This window comes from Stegodyphus dumicola, chromosome 6, assembly GCF_044657685.1.
Source record: "Stegodyphus dumicola isolate Sdum_Otavi_A_Nest chromosome 6, ASM4465768v1".
Lineage (NCBI taxonomy): Eukaryota > Metazoa > Arthropoda > Arachnida > Araneae > Eresidae > Stegodyphus > Stegodyphus dumicola.
This window is the reverse complement of record NC_140773.1, coordinates 7,333,575-7,357,031: the sequence shown is the minus strand read 5'-3', so window position 1 is coordinate 7,357,031 and position 23,457 is coordinate 7,333,575. Positions and strand designations below refer to the sequence as shown.

The 23,457-nt window shown below is 31.5% G+C and overlaps 1 protein-coding gene across 1 annotated transcript in view; it reads left to right on the top strand.

Annotated features, from left to right (window-relative positions):
* The window catches only part of LOC118196448 (beta-scruin-like), a 59,162-nt gene extending 37,738 nt beyond the window's left edge, over positions 1 to 21,424 (top strand). The window contains exons 14-18 of the mRNA XM_085818027.1: positions 2,956 to 3,072; positions 6,000 to 6,183; positions 9,468 to 9,674; positions 17,349 to 17,566; positions 20,545 to 21,424. Coding sequence (XP_085674153.1) covers positions 2,956 to 3,072; positions 6,000 to 6,183; positions 9,468 to 9,674; positions 17,349 to 17,566; positions 20,545 to 20,762 — 944 coding nt within the window. The 3' untranslated portion in view covers positions 20,763 to 21,424. The remainder of the gene's footprint in view (positions 1 to 2,955; positions 3,073 to 5,999; positions 6,184 to 9,467; positions 9,675 to 17,348; positions 17,567 to 20,544) is intronic.
* The last annotated feature ends 2,033 nt before the right edge of the window (positions 21,425 to 23,457 follow it).

Here is a 23,457-nt window from a genome sequence, read left to right as displayed (position 1 = left end):
ATTATTATTATTATTATTATTATTATTATTATTATTATTATTATTCCCCGGTTAAACTTCAAATAATGAAAGTTCTAAAAGGAACGGCAAAAAACATCATTAATTTTTGAATGTATTTCTTATCTAGCTTTGAAATTTTGAGGTAGTTGAAATCAGGTCAAAAGTAGGTACAGAAATAAGTAGCCATTTCATTAAATGAAATGTTCAAGTTGATAACGAAAGAAAAATTTAATTCTTTTTTTTTATTATCATGAAGCCCATGAATGAAAAATCTATGATCATTTCATATTAATGAAACATATATATATTTCATATTAATGAAACACAAACAGAGTCTTATCGGAGAAACTGTAACATGTTTCAACAGCTGGATGGTGGTCACCCTTAATATCATAAATTCAGATAAATAAAAAAGGTTTTAAAAGGTTTATAAGGTATTTCTCCCATCTTCCTAGCGTGCCTTCGTGGTGTAGTGGTTCTGCACACTGGGCCGATATTCCAGAGATCTGTGGTTCGATTCCCGGCGAAGGCGATTGCTAATTTTTCATCTCTCCGGCCTCGAAAAAAATCCTAATATCTCTACAGTGGCGCCCGAACTAAAAGGGGTGTGGGTGATGACACTCCACATCCAAAATTTGGCGACTAGGTCCCCTAAAACTCTAGTCGCCCTTTAAAAAGGGGGAGTATATAAGGTATTTCTCCCGTCTTCCTAGCGTGCCTTCGTGGTGTAGTGGTTCTGCACGCTGGGCCGGTATTTCAGAGGTCCGTGGTTCGTTTCCCGGGGAAGATGTCTGCTAATTTTGCCTGCTTCCAAAAAATGACTAATGTCTTTACAGTGGCACCCGAAATAAAAGTGTTGGATGAGGATACTCCACATCCAGGATTTGGTGACTGGCTCCCCTAAAAACCCCGGTCCCCCTTTAAAAGGGGGAGTATATAAGGTATTTCTCCCACCTTCATAGCGTGCCTTCGTGGTGTAGTGGTTCTGCGCACTGGGCAGGTATTCCAGAGGTCCGTGGTTCGATTCCCGGCGAAGGCGGTTGCTAATTTTTCATCTGTCCGGTCTCCAAAAAAATTCTAATGAATGATGAAAAAGTGTTATTCTTTGAAAAGCAAAATTTTGCATCTTTCATTTTGAAATTTTAACATGTTATGAGTTAAAAACCGGGCATCTTTCAAGAAATGTTAACAAATATGAACATTGATATTTAAAACGTCACTTATGTAAGCATTAAATAAGTCAAAATTATTGACCCTTTCCACCCCAAACACATTACTGATTTGAAGCAATTTTTCTCTTACATTATTTTTTTATTATGTATTATTTTTAAAGAACTATCATAATGGAAAAAAGAAAAGGGGGCTATACAAATTGTATTTCATGATTCCTTATGTAGAATTGCAATTGTATCTGTTGGGTTTTGTTGTAGAAGACAGGGGAAAAGAGGGAGAGGCAAAAGGCAGATGAACACTGGTTCATATGTAGAGAGAAGAGTCAGTATATTGGAACATATGTTTTTGGATTGTGTTATTATTTAGTAAATAAAGAGGAAGTCAATAAGTTAAGTCACAAAGGGAATTACAAAATGACTAAAAGATACTCACCAGAAAGTTATTTTTATTTCTCTATTTTATGAATCTTCATAATTATTTATGCTCTTGTCACATTGTTTATCAGTGCTCTAGTGCCAGCTGCATATAATTTTTTGGGTTGCTGTCTCAGCCAGATCTTGAACATTATTATTATTGTTAAAGTGTTTGCCTTCAAGATATATTTTTATTGAAGGAAACAAGTACTGTTATTGCTATTGCTATAGTGTCTAGTACATTTCTCAAATCAATTCTCCACACTTCCATCTGAATTTGTCTCAATCTGAAGAGGGTACCCACTTCAGTGTTTTCATCACAAAGTCTGAAGTGGCCTTGAGAAAATTTTAAACCCTTGTGCACGATTATAAAACAAACACCTCTTTCCATACATAGAGGAAGCACTCCTTTATGAATATAATTTGCATTAAGTCCTTTTGCCTCTTGGGGAAAAAAAAAGGATAATAGCATTTTGCCCCTTTCTTGCACAATCATTGAATTTTCAAACTTGGCATTTTTAACATTGGCACTTTTAAATGTGCAACTAGTACTTAATGGCTGATAAATTGACTGTTATGAACTATGAAGTACCACCCATTGATATGCATGGAAAATATTCAAGTATTCATTGCTATTTTCAAATATATCATGCCACTTTGTGACTTAATATTGATGTATCCTTAAAAAAAAACTAAAGTAATGCAGGCCAGTTTATTAAGAAAACTGAACACTGATATAAGGAAAAAGTGATATGAAAATATGGGAAAAGTTAACACATCATGCTTATTTTATTAGTCAAATATTTGAAATATTGAAAGAAAATTGTAACTTAATTTAGTGTATATTTTAGAATTCTGAAATAAAAATTTCTTCTTAAATGGCCCATTTTTTTAAGTTCCTAAGCAGAGTAAATTTAATTTAAATTTAAACTTCCTTTTCGGAATATTCTAAATAAAGATGTCAAGTACCCATTAAAAATTCATTAAAATGGCATTAATGGAAGTATTTGATTAAATTCTGTGATTTTATCCTATTATTAATAGTTAATGATTAAGTGTAAAATAATTGTTAATGGTTACAAATAAAATGTAGTTTTCTTAATGTTTTTCAATAAGAATTGAATGATATAGTAATAGATCTTAATTAAATAGATTTCACTGCCATTTGAAATGAAATATAAATTTTTGCTTCAAAATATGATGTCAGTATCATATTCTTTTCACAATTTATTCACTATCGTAAATGAAATAATGTACTATAACTGCATTAAGCTTTGAAGTATGTGCTAACTGTTAAATAGTAGATATGATCTGTGATATAATTTTTTGTGTTATTATAATGAAATTATGTAGCTTTTTTAATATGTAGGAAAGCTTATTATGAGATATCATCCATTGAAAAATCGTTGGGAATATTTTGGTGTACTGCCAGAACCAAGAAATTATCATGCTGCTGTTTATTATCAGGAGTTTATTTATGTAACTGGTAAGTAGAAATTTAATAAATAAATTATGTTTATAAATTTTTGTATATATATTGATGATGCTCAAATGACACCTCACATTATACAAATAAGATGATAATGATTGGTCTCTATACTTAAAGTACACTCATGTCCATAAATTAAGGATAATTCTGAGTCACGCGGAAATCGAACTCTAAAATAAATATATCACCTGTAAAATCACTACACACATCTTCAAGAATCATATGCAAATTTCAGGAAGTAACCAGATGACACCGATGGCACGTCACAATGACGAGAGTGTAAGAGAGTGATATATAAGGAATACAGGCAAAGAAGTAAAATTGTTCGCATGCGCTTTATAAGCATTTCAGTGCAATAACCGAATAGTTATGACACAAAGGTTCTGGAATGTGGGCGTACCCAACTGGAAGTATCAGACGAACTTGGAATCGCACAGAGTGTCATCTCCAGGCTTTGGCAACGATTCCAAGATGATGGTGATGTGAGTAGACGTTACAGCACAGGTCGCCCCAGAGTTACAACGCCGAATGAGGACCGGTATTTGGCAGTTACTGCCAAAAGAAACAGGCGGAGCACAGCCTCAGACCTGTCTCGTCAGCTCTCTTCAGCCACTGGTACGACAATTTTAAGGCAGACCGTGTACAGACGCTTAGGGCAGATTGGTCTATATGCTCGTAGACCTGTCAGATGCGTTCCACTTACTGCAACTCACTGTCGCCTGCGGTTAGCCTGGAGTAGAAAGCATGCATTGTGGACACCGCAAAAGTGGGCTTGTGGGATGTTTTCCGACAAGTCCAGGTTTAGCTTGCAGTCTGATTCTCGCCGGACTTTCATGTGGAGAGCTCCAGGTACCCGTTACCACCAAGAAAACATCACTAAACGACACCGTTACGGTGGTGCAGGAGTGCTCGTTTGGAGTGGAATTATTCTGGGTTCTAGAACTGACCTGCATGTTCAAATCGGAACCATGACAAGCCAAATCTATCGGGACGTCATTCTGGAACAACATGTACGTTTGTTTCGGAGCGCCATGGGCGCACAATTTGTGTTTATGAATGACAACGCCCGTCCTCACCGAGCAAACATCGTAAACGAATGCCTTCAATCGGAGGATATCACCCGTATGGACTGGCCAGCATTCTCACCGGACTTCAGATCAATAATTTGTTACTCAGCATGCCTAGGCGTTGCACGGACTGTATTGCATATTCTGGGAGACATACAATGTATTAAAAACCATACCAACTATGTAATATTGTTTTTTTGTAAATAGGTTTTTTTTTTGTAATTTGCTCCAGGGAGAAAAAACCGCTAATTTTTTTAATAATATCAAACATATAGCATCTTTGTTTGCTCTTTACCTTTTCTTTAACAAATAAGCTTTACAAATAAGTCAATTTTTTTTGCTTCTAACTCTTCCTTTGCCTGATTTTGCATTATCCTTAATTTATGGACATGAGTGTAGATTTACTATAACTCACATCAACTGGAGACTTTTAATGTGAGTTGTTATAACCAAAGGGTTATTATAAGAAGGGATCATTATAATTCGCATCAACCCTACATAAAATAAATATGTGCATTATTGATATCTATGTCATGAAAAAAATTCTTAATCTGAAAAAAGTCCTAATTGAAAAAATGTGTAAAATATTTTTCTTATCGTCCATTCACACTTTTTTATGAGAGCACAGTAAAACACACTTTTAATTAAAAAGAGTCAGATCAAGTTATTAACTTTGTAATTGTTCTTATTCTTAAGTGTTAAATGAAATAGTTTGTGTCAATGAATTAATGTTAGGATAGTGACCAAGTTTACATTAATAAGAATGAAATAAAACCCTTTAAATTGTTATGTATTATGCTATATTCATAATATTATTTCATATTTTGTATCTTTTATCAAGCAATTATTCTTTTTGAATTGTATAGCTTTCTTATTTTTTTTAATCTGTTATTTAAGTCTTGTTCTGAATCTGAGTGATAATTTCATTTTGCATTTATTTTTATTAAAAAAGACTAAAACATCTCGCTAAAATTTACAGTTAAATAGAATTTTTGATGGTTTAAATTAGGAATTTAAACCATCAAAAATTCTTTAGAAAATTTCTGTATAAATTAATAAAAAGGTAGGAAGCATAAAAAAAGTGTGCAAGATCACATAAATTAAAAATATTTTCATGTATTGCCTACATATCTGCATTTAAAATAAAATTTTTAAGATCAGTTTTATTTTCATAAATATGTAATGTATATTTTAAGTAAATGCTTAAAAAATGTTCATATTTAGTGTGCTATGAAACAATTCTAAATAATTAAAAATGCATAAATGTGAAACTAAAGAACTGTGTATTATAAAAAGTTAATTACTAAAATAATCCTACTTTTTTTATTTGTTTATTTAATAATATTTTGACCAAAAATAAAAATGTATTGAAATTCTAACTGAGTATTTTTTAACTGAGAAAATCGAATATTGATAAAAAATGATGCTACATACTTGGAAGCTAAATAATCTCAAATGAGACTTAACTTTGTTAATAATTTAAGAATTTTTGACCAAAGAAGCAAATGAATGTTAAAAAGTAACATTTTGAAATGCATATTAGAAAGCTTAAACATCATCTGATGATAAATTTTATGGGTATCCCCATTTTAATCTTATGGCACTAGAAGTAGTTAATAATAATAATATAGGTTACTTCTATTTTTACCAAGGGATAAAGCAGTCATTTTTTACTGAATAGTAAATACAATGTTAAATTATATTCTATTATATATTAATGTGCTGAATTGCACAAATTTATCAATAATAAATAATAATAATGATAACTAATAATGTATAATAAAAATATGAGTATGTAGGAAAAATTATTATCTTTATGATACATAATGATCCTTATCTAAATTCATAATGCTTCAGGTGGTTGTGATCCTGATAAAAGAAACAGTGGGGAAATGGTTTCAACTAATACTACATACTGTTTAAATATTCATTCAAGTGAATGGACACAAAAGGCTGATATGAATTGTTACAGAGCACATCACTGTCTTATTGTTGCACATGGTAAACTTTTTGCAGTGGGAGGACGAAATAACAATGGAAGGTATGTGAATTCTTTGGTTCTTTTTGGATCCCTTTTCATTTGGTAAAGACTTTTAAAATGCTTATTCTTTTTTCACCAAAATTAAATTTATCACCACTTTCTATGGAGGTTGCAAAGAAGTTTTTATTTTCTTTTGTTATGTAAATGAATATTTATTTATAGTTGTTAATTTGTAAATCCAATCTAATTATTAGGTACTTCTTTGGTAAAGAATCCACCATACTTAGAGTCACCAGAATTGGCAAACTGATTTGCCTAGTTCATAAGGCTTAAATTTTAAATATTGGCAAACTGATTTGCCTAGTTCATAAGGTTTAAGTTTTAAATATTGCTGAAGGTTTATGCAGTGGCTTTTAACTAGGAAATATCAGTTATTATTATCCCATTGTTACATTACTTTCTTTAAAGACTTTTTTTCTCATTCTCTTTTATTTATTTATTTTAAGAGCAGCTATAATAAAAAGTCTGATAATCTGGCATGTTCAGGATTGGGTGCTCATGCTTGGGATGATTGCAGATTATCAAATATGCAAGATTTTTGTATTTTATAATGTTGTAGAAATGATTTCATAATTATTATTGAACATATTATAAAAATGAAGAACTTAAACAAATTAATAAATTCGTTATCCTAACAAATGTGTATAGTGGTTAAAAAAACATTAGAAAATAAAAATGTAATTTAGCATTCTTAACTAATTTATTTTAATTTAGCATTCTTAACTAATTTATTTTAATTTAGCATACTTAACTAATTTATGTTTAGAGATTTACTGTACTTTAATTGGATGAACCATTTTCAAACAGAATGTTTACCTTTTTTTAAAAACCAACATTCATTTTGTGTGTGTGTTTGTTCATAAGTGCAGTGTTTCTCCAATGCTATGGTGGACAATCTTATAAGGTATTTCTCCCGCCTTCCTAGCGTGCCTTCGTGGTGAAGTGGTTCTGCATTCTGGGCCGGTATTTCAGAGGTCCATGGTTCGATTCCCGGCGAAGGCGGTTGCTAATTTTTCATCTCTCCGGCCTCGAAAAAAATCCTAATGTCTCTACAGTGGCGCCCGAACTAAAAAGGGTGTTGGATGATGATTCTCCTCACCCAGCATTTGGCGATTGGGTTCCCTAAAAAAAAACCCAGTCGCCATTTAAAAGGGGGAGTATATAAGGTATTTCTCCCGCCTTACTAGCGTGCCTTCGTGGTGTAGTGGTTCTGCACACTGGGCCGTTATTCCAGAGGTCCGTGGTTCGATTCCCGGCGAATGCGTTTGCATATTTTTAACTTCCCTGCTTGAAATTACATAATGTCTCTACAGTGGCGTCCGAACTAAAAGGGTGATAGATGATGACTCTCCGCACCCAGGATTTGGCGACTGGGTCCCCTTAAAAACTCAGTCTCCTTTCAAAAGGGGGGAGTATATAAGGTATTTCTCCCGCCTTACTAGCGTGCCTTCGTGGTGTAGTGGTTCTGCACACTGGGCCGTTATTCCAGAGGTCCGTGGTTCGATTCCCGGCGAATGCGTTTGCATATTTTTAACTTCCCTGCTTGAAATTACATAATGTCTCTAAAGTGGCGCCCGAACTAAAAGGGTGATAGATGATGACTCTCCGCAAACAGGATTTGGCGACTATGTCCCCTAAAAAACTCAGTCTCCTTTCAAAAGGGGGGAGTATATAAGGTATTTCTCCCGCCTTACTAGCGTGCCTTCGTGGTGTAGTGGTTCTGCACACTGGGCCGGTGTTCCAGAGGTCTGTGGTTCGATTCCCGGCGAAGGCGGTTGCAAATTTTTCATCTTGCCTGCTTCCAAAAATTACCTAATGTCTCTACAGTGGCGCCCGAACTAAGAAAAGGGTTTTGGATGATGATTCTCCTCATCCAGTATTTGGCGATTGGGTCCCCTAAAAACCCCAATCGCCCTTTAAAAGGGAAAGTATATAAGGTATTTCTCTCGCCTTCCTAGCGGGTTTTCGTGGTGTAGTGGTTTTGCACGGTTTGCCGGTATTCCAGAGGTCCATGGTTCGATTCCCGGCGAAAGCGATTTCTCATTTTTCATCTCTCCGTATTTTACAAATAATCTAATGTCTCTACAATCTCATCTCCTAAACCTATGAGTAGCAGAGGGGTTATTCGAAAGAACGCAGTGAACTGGATTCAGCAGCTCAATGTGGTAGATAATAACGTGATCAGTAATGTTATCTTCTTCAAACGAATTTTGCTTCTTAACACTGAGCAGCAATTATCATTAAAGTTCATGTAAGTTTATGCTCTTTGCATGTGTCCAAGTAGTAGGAAGAGCGATGTTTGCATTTATATGAACTGAGCTTACAATTCCTCGACACTGCAAGTGTAATCAAATAAATTGTGCTCACTGAATGTTTGTATTTGCACTTAAAGCTCTAAACGACTCCTTCATTCCCAGGATGCTTTAGGAGATGGATTATTATTAAAAAATGGTTTCATATAAATTCAGAGATCAGAAGATCGGCTGTAAAATTGTTCAAGAGCGAATTGTTATTAAAAGAATGTCCAAGGAATGCTTACAAGTTTTTAGATGCAAAAGGGAACGTTAAGAAGTCAGTGCATTTCAAAATTATTTTTAACAGCAGTTAATCTGTAAATAAAGGATGGCTAGTAAAAATAGCTCTGGAGAAAATTCAGTTAGATGTTTCTAAATAATGATGCTAAATGATGGTAATGCTTTTGAATGTCATGCAAATTCGGAATACACATGCCTGATTACGAGACGCGAACCACTGGATGTTATATTATTAAACTTCTACTGTGTAATATATAGTCCTTTCAAAATGACTGTCTAAACGTTTAGACACCATAATAAATTTATGAATTAATGTAAGATATCATTATTTGTAACTCATTTAACTTTCATTACTGAAAATATTATATTTTTTTTTTTGTTTGCAGATTGGCTTTTAATTTTAATGTTAATTAATCTGAATATTTGTACATTGAATCTGTGCTTATTTGATTTTAATTATTCAAAATATTATGGATTATTGGAAATAATTATTTGTAGTTTCGGTTTCCTAAAGCGTTCAACGAAAACTTTTAAAAATACTTAGGTGAATAATTGTCATTTGTCTGTAAGTTTCTGTAAATGCTTGGAAAAAACAAATTCTGTAATTGCTTGCAATGTTTGATCCTAATACTCCATAAGTTCTAATTCATTGTAGTGTAAAACTTACTACCTTCAAAACTTGGTATGATATGTATTTTTAAGTGTAATTATGTTTATTACCCTAATGTTATGATTTATATTACCTTCCAGATTGGTTGCTTCTATTGAAGCTTATGATATTGAGAATGATAAGTGGACATTATTGCGACCAATGTCAGTGCCTCGAATGAGCATGGCTTGTGCATTTATGGATGATCACATCTGGTGTTTGGGTGGACTTGGACTGTCAGATTCAAAAAATAATATAACATATCCAGTGCTTTCTAGCGTAATTTCGTATGATGTTTTTAAAGATGAGTGAGTACTTTTTACCTCGATAATTATCAATCATATTTTTTTACCTTGATAAGCTCTGTAGTAGTTCATATTTTGTACAGTTATTCTCATCTGAAATTTTTTTATGTATGAATTTAATTAGTTCTTTCGAAAGATGTTGTATGTCTCTTCATTAAGATAAAACTAGTTTAATAATATCAGACTTCCTTTTTACTTCCTTGTACGAAGTAAAAAGGAAGTATTGTAATCGCGAAAAGTTTCAGGCAGCATATTTCAACGAAAATATCCATTTTGACAGCTATCGAATGCAATTTAACGATGTTTTTGCGTGATATCTGTACGTAAGGACAGAATAAAAGACTCGTTTCCTCCAAAAAAATTATAAAACTGCTTTAAAGTTAATTCTGAAGAGAATTTTTCGTGGCGTCTGTACGAACGTATGTACGTAATAACATAACTCGAAAACGAGTAGCCTCAGAACGTTGAAATTTTGTATATAGAACTGCTATAACATGTAGATGTGCACCTCGTGTTTTGGTTGCAATCGGCCGCACCAAACGTATATAAATACTATATTTATATATATATCCACTCTGTTACTCGGGATAATGATCTCAGTTTCTTTACTATTATATGTTTGTAAATTGTACATTTTTTGCTTTAAAAATGATTGAATTATGTTGTTCTTATCTTCCGGTTAAGGTTTTTATGCCTTTTGTAATTCTGGAAGCAATATTTGTACAATTATCAACAATTTAAAAGCTCTTTAAGTGCGGTTAAGTTTTAAATAACATGGCGGACATATTTCTTTACATTTGAAACAGCAGAGAATTGTAGATTTGTTGCCAGTCTAGGGAGACTAAGTTTCCCAACAACAAAAATAACACCTTCATTTATTATTGCGAATTAAATCATGCTTAATCCTTTCTGGAATTTTTTCGAGGAAATAAGTGTTTAAGATTTACTTCGTAATTTTTAATACAGATATTTTGAATTTTTATATATTTTTGCCTTGTCGCGAAGTGAGAACTAAATTAACTGAATGAGAAATACTCAATCGTCCGTGAAAAACTGTTTCTTTTCTGTTTTTTTTTTTTTTCCCCTTAATTTCTTTCATACATCGTTCTAGCTTTATTATAGTATTTGAATAGAACATGTGGCAACGATAAGATAATTCTTCAAATGATATAAATTTTGTGCATTCAGAGTGTCGTTATAGTAAACAAATATAGTGAATTTTAAAGAGTGCATTTATTCTATTGTGGTTTATGCGCTGTCGACGAAGTAGATTTAATTCAATCTAATCAATTTAAAATAAATCAAGAAAAAAATGCGTGTAATTTAATATTCCGTACAAGGAAGTCATGTGGTGTACACATCAGAATTTTTTACAGTTGTGAAATGGTAAATCAGTCTTATCAAAGAAATATAAAATGAAACATGAACTTCTCTTCAATTTAAAAAGAAGGAAAGAAAAGGAAAGAATCTATGTTCCAGATCTGAAGCCTCTTTCTACTACCAAAGTTTTGAATGCATTCAGATTTCTCTTCTAGTACCTGCCTTAGTGAAAACCATTACATTCAACTTGAAAATTGAAATTAATAGAAAAGCTGCAAAAAAAAAAAAAAAAAATATGGGCATCATCCTCTATTAAGTCATCTGTTACTACACATTAATGCTTGAAAATAGTTAACAGAAGAATGGAAATGTGGCTTTTCAAAGCAGAATTCAACAAGTAAATAAATAAAATAAATATAATGAAAATACGAACATAAAGGTAAAATTTTGTGTTGTATCAAGAAGAGAATTTCCATCTCTTTTCATTGTTAAAAACCTAAGCCATGGGAAATACAAACTCGGACATCCTATCATATACTTCCAAAATTAAGTAAACTATACTGGAATGCCAGAGCGTTCATGAACTCCTTGTAAAGACTACATCTCTTATGTTCCTTTCCTTGTTGTTTAAATTTTTGGTGCTACTTTGGTAGACGGTTGCACGGATTTTGGCGATTTTCCTTTGGCGAGTAATACAACTTATGGTAAACCCATTGCTGGATAAGTTATTTATGGTAACCGATACTTTGTTGTCATTTTATTTAAAAAATAATGCGTTTTATTGTGCATAAATTCCGTGTTTAAATTCCGTGTTTTATTGTGCATAAATTCCGTTTATGGCTTTTAAATATTAAAAATCAATTTAATTTTGCATTTTTATTTGAAATAAAAATGTTATTGTTTATCATATTTTATGAAATTTTATGTTGTGGATGATGTAATCAATGACGTCACCTTACTTTAAAAGTAATTCGTTTTAATATGTATAAATTTAATCTAATGTTTTTTTCAAAGATGTTATCTAAATTATGATTCTGATTTTTTATTGTGGTACTTATCAGTAAACAACAGGTTAAACACTCAAAAAAATGTAAGTACATATTTTTCTTTTATTTTATAATTGTATACTTCAATTTTTGTTAAAAAAATTAATACATTATTTTCAGAAATTGCTGAGATAATTATTGTCCATATGTTTTAATGTTAATTATATTCTATATAACGTATTTTAAAGTATTTGAATTTAATAATATTCTAATTCTTTTAAATGTTGGTATGATGGTTTTTAATTCGATATTCAATTTCAGTAATATTTTAATCTAATTAAACGTTGGCCCAATGTTTTTATAGCGGTGTTTTTATTCTCTTCTTTGCTATATGAAAGTAATAATAACCTTACTTTAGTATTTTATACTCATAGTAAATGTATTTATTTACACTTGCCTGCCATCTTAAAAAACGACATTTTCAACAAAAAATTAATCCATTGCTTTTAACGATATTTATTTATTTATTTTTTAAGTTTCGAATACTTTACTATGCGTAAAAACAGCGTTTTTCAAGATGGCTGACGTTTGTAAAAATCGCGCCAACAATTCGGCCAACGTAAATCGCCAAAAATCCGTGCAACCGTCTACCAAAGTAGCACCAAATTTTTAAAGTTTTACTTTTGTTCCCATGTTCATTTTTTCTGAAGTTAGCATGCGTTGTGTATTGCCCTCTATAAATACTCAAAACTGGTGAATGCTATAACCTCTGAAGACTATATCAAGTTACTAAGAAGTTTAATGTGAAAAATGACTGACTCTATGAGATTTAGCTGTGCTAATAACTTTCCTTAATCAATAATTACTTTTCTGGTGCTACTTTGGTAGACGGTTGCACGGATTTTTGGCGATTTACTTTGGCGCAATTCTTGGCGCGATTTTTCCAGTCGTCAGCCATCTTGAAAAACGCTGTTTTTACGCATAGTAAAATATTCGAAACTTAAAAAAAATAAATATCGTTAAAAGTAATGGATTCATTTTTTTGTTGAAAATGTCGTTTTTTAAGATGGCAGGCAAGTGTAAATAAATACATTTACTATGAGTATAAAATACTAAAGTAAGGCTATTATTACTTTCATATAGCAAAAAAGAGAATAAAAACATCGCTATAAAAACATTGTGCCAACGTTTAATTAGATTAAAATATTACTGAAATTGAATATCGAATTAAAAACCATCCTACCAACATTTAAAAGAATTAGAACATTATTAAATTCAAGTACTTTAAAATACGTTATATAAAATATAATTAAAATTAAAACATATGTGACAATAATTATCTCAGCAATTTTTGAAAATAGTGTATTAATTTTTTTAACAAAAATTGAAGTATACAATTATAAAATAAAATAAAAATATGTACTTTCATTTTTTTGAGTAATTTAACCTCTTGTTTATTGATAAGTACCACAAAAAAATCGAAATCATAATTGAATCGGCTCTTTTAACCATCTTCATCTGTTATCCACATATCTCGCACTTCATTGAAGAAGCAATTAGCGAGCTTTCCTCCAAAAATTTAAAATAAATTTCCTCTGACGCTATTAACAATTTATAAATAAATCTTTGATTAGGAAAGGCATGTTGGCCAAAATAAGGTCTCAAAGGGCAATTTTTTTATTCCAATACCAATAATTCTTGGTAATTACCAATAACAACATTCATCTTCGAAACATTTGAAATCTGACGAATTCGAAGAGATGAATAATAAAATTTTAAAATGGCGCGGTAATGCACAAATATTCAGTAACCAATCAGGGAGCTGATTACATCACGCATAGAATTAAAATTATTTAAATAATCATTCATAATAAAATCATTTTTAAAACAAATGCAAAATTAAATTGTATTTTAATATTTAACAGCCATAAATAATGTTTAAAACATTAGATTAAATTTATAGGTATTAATAAAACCAATTACTTTTTAAGTAAGGTGACGTCATTGATTACATCATCAACAACATAAAATTATATAAAATATAAACAACAAAATTTTTATTTCAAATAAAAATGTAAAATTAAATTGATTTTTAATATTTAGAAGCCATAAATAATATTTAAAACATGGAAGTTATGCATAATAAAACGCATTATTTTTTAAATAAAATGACAACAAAGTATCGGTTACCATAAATAACTTATCCAGCAATGGGTTTACCATAAGTTGTATTACTCGCCAAAAGAAAAATCGCTAAAATCCGTGCAACCGTCTACCAAAGTAGCACCCTTTTTCTTTGTGCAAAATATTTTCGTGACAATGCATAGCTCCACATCAAATAGCTTATTGTATCTACTCAAAAATCAATAGTTTATTTTATCTACTTTCAAATACAATGGCTCAAAAACAATTTTCATGTTAAGGAGTACATTTTTTAGATATAACTATCGTTTCTAATGGTCTCTGCCTCTTATAAGAGAACTACGGATTCATTTCCATGAAAAGAATTTAATTTACAGACAATCTTAATCAATTTTATAATATAATCTAAATAAATTTAATAAATAATGACAAAAATATTATTAATATAAGCCCATAACTATGTTTTATTCATGGTAATTCATGGTCATTCATTTTAATCATGGAAAGTTATTCAGAAAAATTTTAGAATGTTCAATTTTATTTCAGAATAACTTTGCTACACTTTATATTTGCATTCTTTCTTTTTACATTAGCCTATTTCATTTTATTGGTATGCCACTGAAGAAATAATTCTCTAATTAAGACACAATAACATCCCGAATAAATACTAATTCAGAAGTCAAACAACAAAAATCAGCGTTATATTTTCAAAATTTTTACAGGACTAGTTTCGATGGTTTTACCGAACCACCATCCTCAGCTGCAAAACCGCAAGTGAACAAGATAGGAAATAATGATTAGATAAGTCTTCTGTTGCTCAACATTGTTGGTCCGAAAATCACACTTTCAATTTTTCTGCTGCCAAAATTATTCAAAAAACATCTTTCATTGGAGAACTGGATTTTCTAGAGGCATTTCACATTCAAAAATATCGTTCTGTTCTAGTTAACGATCCTAATTCCAATCCATCTTTGCCTTCGGCCTTTAAAGAAATTATGCTTTAGTTCTGGTTTCATCAACAGATGGCGCCACTTGCTTATTCTTGTCTAGGCTTTCTTGCCTTATCTAATCATTATTTCCTATCTTGTTCATTTGCGGTTTTGCAGCTGAGGATGGAGGTTCGGTAAAACCATCGAAACTAGTCATGTGAAAATTTTGAAAATATAACGCTGATTTTTGTTGTTTGACTTCTGAATTAAATAATTATATTTTAATGTAAAGTTCTGTATTAAATAATAATATCATTTCTGGAAATAATGTGCACAACAACTTTGTATTCTTTTCTTAATACACAAAACATACAAAAATATTCATTGATTAGTCAAGTAGATAAATTTGAAGAAAACTGATATCCTTAAACTGGATTTAGTTTCTAAAGGCATAAAGCTCAGTGGACAGCTTAAGAGCATAATATTTATGTGAGACTTTCTTTGAGTAATAAAAATGTGAATGCGTTTTCCTAAGAAAGCCCTCCATCAACACTTTCCTTCCTTCTTCAAGTTTGTTGTAATACGTAACTAATAAGATATACTCAGATTTATAATACATATTGCAGAGCCAGTTATCGTAGAATGTCCGTTAAGACAGGTAAATTTTACTAAGAGATATTTTTAAGATAAATAAACTTTGTTTTATATTGAGGCTGTAGAGTTCTTCACTTTGTAATTCTAAGTTAATGTTAGAAGTGAAGAATCTAAGAACTGATAAGCGAATAATTGCTTAAGTTCGGTGACAAGAAGCAACAAGATGGAAGGGTAACTAACCCTTTATTATTCCAATAAGATTTAACAAAACTCCGCCTGGGAGTGTACAAACAAAGCCCGCACTTGGGCTTGAACTTAAAGACTAAGAATTAAACTAAAACTAAGATTAACTAAAGAAATATAGCCGAAGCTATCAATATTCAAATCGAGTTGGCCCCTTAACTTATTTGGCTACGAATTTTAGCAAGGGCCTGAGTACGGCCGAGCGTAATAACGGCTTTGAGAGAGAGAGAGAGTGGCCAAAAAGGCAGACGCGCGTAAATCAGAAACTCTGATTCTCTCTCACTCTGTAAGTAACTTCGTGGTTTAAATACTGCTCCTCCTCATTAAATATTCGCAAGATTCCAAAACTACGTTCTGGCCGGAAGTAGTAAGTTGAAGTTAAGAATTTGACAGGAAAGGAACTTAAAATTTAACTGTTAATAAAATTAACATAACTCTTACAAGGCTAACAAGAAACTTAAGGTCTATCATGCTAATGCTAATATGCACGAGCTTAAGAGTGTAATATGAGAAACTAATTTCTTAAGATTTAGAAAACCATAACTGTAAAGCCCTTATTTATTAAGTTGTAGGGTTTATATTTATTTTAACTAACATTTATTTTAAGTTTAAACTATCTTTCCTGTCAAGCCTTACTTTCCCCCGGAACTGCCAATGCCAGAGTATGTAAATTTTAGTAGAACGCGCAAGGATTCAAATTATCAGCGGAAGTATTCTGAGTTAAATAGAAAGGAAACGAGTTCGAGATGTGCTGTTCTTACTTCACGAGCGCGGAGGTGGTTAGCCAGAAATTGAAGAACCCCGCGTTTCGGCCTGTGTGCTTGCCTCGGAATGTGTGTGTGAGATTATGGCAAAGCCTCGAGGGCTATCTGCCTAAGAGGAGGGATGCCTTCGTGGAGGACTTTCTAAGGGAAACTGGCTCGTATACACGTTACACACGGGGAAAACCACTGAGCTTGTCTCGGAGAATTGTTAATCGTTCAACGTGATATTCAAAGTTTGCTGAATTAACAGCGGTATTGTAAAACGCGGTGAGGTTAGTTACTTTTAGAGAGCCTCGTAGTTAGAGTCTTGTTATTATTTCTTTTTCAGAGTCTTATTTTTATTTTACCGCCGGGTCGGCGTAGTTTGTGAGCGTCAAGAGCACGCAATTGTAACTTCTTAAGTTGAATAAAAAGGGACTTAGACCCTTAGCAAGACTCTGTCTATTTTCCAGTTTCAACAGTCACCTCTTGGTTGCGTGCAGGTTGGAGGCGCGCAACTCTACAAAGTTAAGCAACAGCATTACATCAGGATCATTTACATCTAAAAGCCATGTAGTATTTTTATATGCTATTATTTTATCATAAAAGATATATTTTTCATCATGCTTTATTTATTTTACAGACAGAGGTATTAAAATAAGATAAAGAAATTAGTTGTTTAAATTTGACTATGTAAATCGCACACTTAATGCATTTCAGGTGGATATCTCGACCACCTCTACGTTGCCCAAGAGCATTTGCTTCTTGTGTTGTTATCGATAATGTTATGTGGCTTGTTGGGGGTGCTTCAAAGGATAAAGATACTAACTGTTTAATAAGCATGGGCTCAGTGGATAAATATGTTCCGTCAGATGCTCGCTGGATTCGACAAACTGTTATGAACAATCCTCGACATTGTGCAGCTGTCGTTCCCATAGGTTAGTACTTTGCACTTTGCTTGATAGTAATCTTTATTTGTATAACTCATACTTTTAAAGGTAATTTAAACCTTACCCTCATTAAGTCTATTACATTTGCATTTATTAAATGTTACTTGTAATTTACATTATTTGATTCTTAAATTTTTGCCACACTTTTTTGAAGTTATAAAAAGGATTTGAATAAAATCTTCCAAAAATTATATATTATTTTATTATTTCATCAAAGTCTTTTTTTTTAGTCCAAAGGGGCTTTGTCCCTGAAGGACTATTGTTTTCGTTTTGCGATTTTGCGTCGGATTCATAAACGTTGGTTCACTTTTCAAACTGTTGCCACAAAATGTTAGAGTCCTGCATTATATTTGAAGAAATTAAATAATGAAAAATCTGCATAAATGATTGTCTATTTCTCGCATTGTGATAAAACAATGGTACATAGAGCCATCGAATTTTGAATGACGAAATCCTACTGCGAATATGGGCATCTGAAATCCCAAATTTGGAATTTGTTTTATTATAGATTTTATATTTTGTAAAACTTTAATGAATTTTTGATTTACAAACTCAATGCTTTAAAAGCGAGAAATGGCAACGTTATATAGAAAAAAAATACTTTTATCTCCAGCTCGCGAGACTGTGTATATCGGAAATTCTAAAGATATGCTTAATTTAACATTATTTTGGGATATTGCTCTTGAACTGAATTTTATGGTTTAAGTGCAAAGAACATGATATTTAATAAATAAAGGTAACACTCAAAACGTTAAAAAAACGCCCCTTTGGACGTACTTTAAAATCTGAAACATTTCAGATTTTTTTTTTTTTTTTTTTTTTTTGGTTATTCATTTCAGTTATCCAGCGCATTGTGTTTAACAACTATAGAAAACGCATACAAATGAAGAAATATTTACTATAAAACATAAATAACAAAATTTTGTGTTAAGCAGGTATAATACAGTCCTATTGATTATAAAAGATTTGTGTTATGTTGAAACTGAAAGAATCAGAGCAAAATTTGATAATCAAAAGTTGTTCTTATTGGGAAAAGTTAATGTTAATATTAGCTTTATGTTCTGACATTCAGCTGAACGTATTGTGTTAGTAGTAACTCATCATCGACTTTCCTTTTAAGTTCTTTTGCACTTATGTTTATCCGAGAACATTTTACATAACTATCTATACAGCAACTGATTCCCTATAATACTGTTTTTGATGTTTATCAGTTATTTTTAATTATTGAAATTGTTTCATTCATTTGATTAAAATGAATAGTTTGTAGAGAGTAAGGTAATTTTTGAAAGCAGGAGAGATGAAAAATGAGCAGTGCCTTCGCCAGCATTTGAACCACGGACCTCTCGAATACGCGCCGAGCGTGCTGACCATTGCACCACGAAGGCATGCTAAGAAGGCGGGAGAAATATCTTATAAGTTAATACAGACTATCAGATTAAAATTTTTGTACATTTATTTTACTATTAAGTAATTTTTAAAGCCTTTTTATTTTAACTTATTCCAGCAGTTTTCACAACTTGAAATTTTATTTACCATTTTTAACAGCTGATATTCAGTACTTAGGTATTTACCTCGGCATAATATGAAGGATTTTTATAGAAGACAAAAAAGGACAGCTTATAATTTCAAAACATTATTTATTATGAGCACACATAACATTATATATTATTACACATATTATACTTCCTCGTGTAAATAATTTTATCATCCAAAAATCAAGAGAGGAAAATTATGCAATTAATTTAACTTGCGAAGGTTAAAGTAAAAACATAACTAATGAAGTAATGAAAGTAATGAAAAGCAGTCATGGATAAACTACAGTTAACTATCACAATATAACTTTTTTAAAAGAAACTTACATCCAAGTAATAATACTTAACACATTGCAGTATCTAATAATATCTTTATCTCTGCTTCCTTGTAACTTAAGTCTCACCCACTCTTATTGTTGTCTTTGCTGCTCCTTAGGCCTCAAATCATCCATAAATAATTAGAGAATGTGAATATGCAGCTGACTGAATGAGATTGTAAACTGAATGTCAGTTCATATTTGTTTTCTTTTGGTGGGTTAGTTCTTATATTAAGCTGGCATAACATTCAATATTTAAAAGGGAAAGGTTTGACATGAACATTACAAGTAGTTTATGAGCCTTTTTCTTTATTAATGAGACACAAACAATTACTACCAGGATGAATCCATTTTAAAATTTAGGGAAGCTCAATCTTTGAATGCACTGAGGAAGGACAAAATTCCAGGAATATTTGAAAAAATTTCAGAGAGGAAATTTCATAAGGATCGCTTTAAGAAAAGATTCAAAACAATGGTTCCTACTAGCGATTTAATGGCAAAGTACTGTATTCCTGTAGAAATTTTGCTACAGTTTCTTCCACTGCAGACGAATCCTACAATTCCATATTCTTAAATTGTGTTTATGACAAAAATATCTTCATTTGTCTATAAAAGTTATTGGAGCTTGAAATGTGACAAAAAGAACACATATAACAAATGGTCAACCTTATGAAAAGCTAGTTACAATACATAAGTCTTTACAATCAAATAAATCAAGATACAAAGGCGATTACATAAGTGGTCTAAATAAAAGAATATAATATTTAAAGATACTTAGAGAAAATAGTAATAGATTCCAGTAATACATCTGTATCTGTGGATAATTTGTTCCAGGACATACTTCAGGTAGGTGAAACTGCAGATAACAATAAACGCTATGTTACATACATTTGTTCCATCACATTATTTGCAAATATTTTTAAAGTCTTAATCAAATGCATATTTCTCAGGCGAGAGAATTTTCGTCCTAAAATTGCATTTTCTTAGATACCAATAAAACTAAATGAAAGAATTATTTGTGCTCTTTATTAAATGAGTTATTTTGACTTTTGATAGCTAAATTTTTAAATGTCTTTCTTAGTATTTTCTAATAATTATTTCTGGTTTTTAAATGCAGAGAGCTGTATTTATGTGTTTGGAGGAGTGAGCAGTCAGCAATGGAGTCCTTTATCAAAAAACGAAATGATTGTCACCAAAGACACAAGTCTGCATAGTTGCCAAGAACTTCCTGTTCCTTTATGTGGCTTAGCTGCTGTAGCTATACCACCAGCATTGCCATCCCTTCGATCTGCCAGTGTTGCCTCACTTTTGCATGCGCAGTTGACATTTCACTAGCCATTCTGTTAAATTATTTTGTCCATCTGTAACTTTACTCGATGCAAATGGATTAAAATTTGATTAATAAGTTTATATCTAATATTTGATTTGCCTGAATATTATGACAGGCTATGAATGCCATTTTTATAACCACAATAAAGATCTTGTATTTTTATTTTATCTATCGATATGTATATATGAAACATTTTAACTTATTAGGCAAACTAAGAATTTGGAATATATTCTTTTAACTTTTATATATTGGAGAAGAAGCTTTCTTTAACTACAAACTGTGGCAAATTTATGACAAGGTATAACTAAAAATAAGCAGTAAATAACTAAAAGTAAAATAAATAGCTGAACAATTCTTCTTCAACTTTATTCTCATTTTTTTTTTCTTTTTATCTTTGTGCTGCTTTAACTAATTTATTCAGAGGTTAAAAGAAAAGAAAAAGTTGTAGATGTTTCAGCTATAGCTTTTCTTATTTCCATATCGTCTCTGGCAAATATATTTTTCTTAGCATTTTACTTAATTCTACAGTACTGTTATACTCATTTCTGATTATTTTCAATTGATAGGAGAATATAATTGCATTTTATTTATTTGTTTTAACTTATCACAATTTTCAGTAAGCATTTTCTTGCCATCTGTTTCTGATTGCAAACATCTATTAAATAATGTATAAAAAAATTATTCTTGTGTTTTTGTCTGATTTCTTATATGTTTTGTTTAACAGCAAAACAGCATTTTTTTAACCATCAAGAAGGATCATGTAGTACTTGATCAGGTATTAAATTCTGAAATTTTTCTTTTAATTAGTTCAGTTAATTTAATATAAAATTTTAGTTTAGTGAAATATTGCAAAATACGCGAGCTATATCTTCCTAAAAGAAGGGCTGCCTTCGTAGAGTAATTTCTACGGTAAATCGAGTCGTTTTCTCATCACATGTGGAGAAAGCCATGAAATACGTATGTAGCGACCTGTTTTGGGGGATTTGGATGCAGGCCGAATTACTAGTGTTCAGCGATTTGTCCACTGATGAGTTTTCCTCCATTTGACAATGTAATAGAATTTGTTCTTGATGATTTATGATATCTAGTCAATAAGTTCTATTCTTCCTCAGTAATGCCTCAATTACCTTTGATATTACAGAGGTTGGTTACTGACCTAGCTTCTACCTTTAACCTGTAGTAGATATTCTTAAAAGTGCTCGTCGACGATCGCTTTGATCGTAAATCAATTTTATTGCGATTCATGATCGAAAATGTTTGCTAAGATTGATTTAAAAGTAACGAAAGTTTTTCGAGAGTTTTCCAAACCAAAATTATCCCAAAGTTTCCTTAAGTTTCTCGAATTTATCTGAATTAAGAGTACTGTAAAAATTATAGATTTCTTCACGACTATGGGGTTATCTTTGAATCAGTACAACATTGCAGATTTGTAATCTCAAGTTGCAGCTTGTTTGCTCCACTATGAATATCTAATTAAGACACAATAACACGCCGAATAAATTTAATTAAGAAGTCACTAACTAATTAAGAAGTCAAACAACAAAAATCAGCGTTATATTTTCAAAATTTTCACAGGACTAGTTTCGATGGTTTTACCGAACCACCATCCTCATCTGCAAAACCGCAAATGAACAAGATAGGAAATAGTGATTGGATAAGATAAGAAAGCCTGAGCAAGAATAAGCAAGTGGCGCCATCTGTTGGTGAAACCAGAACTAAAACATAATTTCTTTAAAGGCCGAAGGCAAAGATGGATTGGAATTAGGATCGTTAACTAGAACAGAAACATTTTTTTGAATGTGAAATGCCTCTAGAAATCCAGTTCCCCAATCGAAGATGTTTTTTGAATAATTTTGGCAGCAGAAAAATTGAAAGTGTGATTTTCGGACCAAGAATGTTGAGCAACAGAAGACTTCTGTGTTTCCTTTTTTCTAACATATGCCTCATGTTCCTTGACGTGAAATTTTAAGGCTCTCTTAGTTTGTCCAATGTAAATTAAACCACACTGGCAAGGAATCCTATAAATACCCCAAGAATTCATATCCGGAATGGGGTCCTTGAGTATGGAACTCGGAATTTTACTGATGGGAGCTTATTGATGGAAAGAAGGGAATAACAGCAGAACTTTTATAATCTCCTAAAACAAGAGTGTGCCTTTTAGTGTGTTGAGATGAGAATTTTTTACCTGCTTGATTAATAATGATTAATTTATTTTTAACTGCTAGATTAGTCCTGTGAAAATTTTGAAAATATAACGCTGATTTTTGTTGTTTGACTTCTGAATTAGTATGAATATCTACTTAACAGTCTGTGAACAATCTAAACATTCTACAAAATTCTATCTTGATTGAAACAAAACTGGAAAACCTAAAATATTTCACAGATTTAAAATCACAGATTCAAAATGTATTACAAATTCAAATTTATTTTGCTTAAAGAAGCAACAAAAGAAAGAAAAAGTAAACAATTTTAAGAAATATTATCATTGTTTGTGGCTGCACAAAAGTGCTTGGCAGGCCAGACCTATTTTAAAGTAAAGGAAATTGCCAGTTCTATTTTTAGAGTTTTTGCATTGAGTTCATTTGAATGAAAAGTGTTTTTATTCTATTCTAAAGATTTTTTTACATAAATTTTCAAAACTACGGTTTAGAAATGTTCATGGAGGTCCAGAACATGATAACAAACAATAATCATATAGGA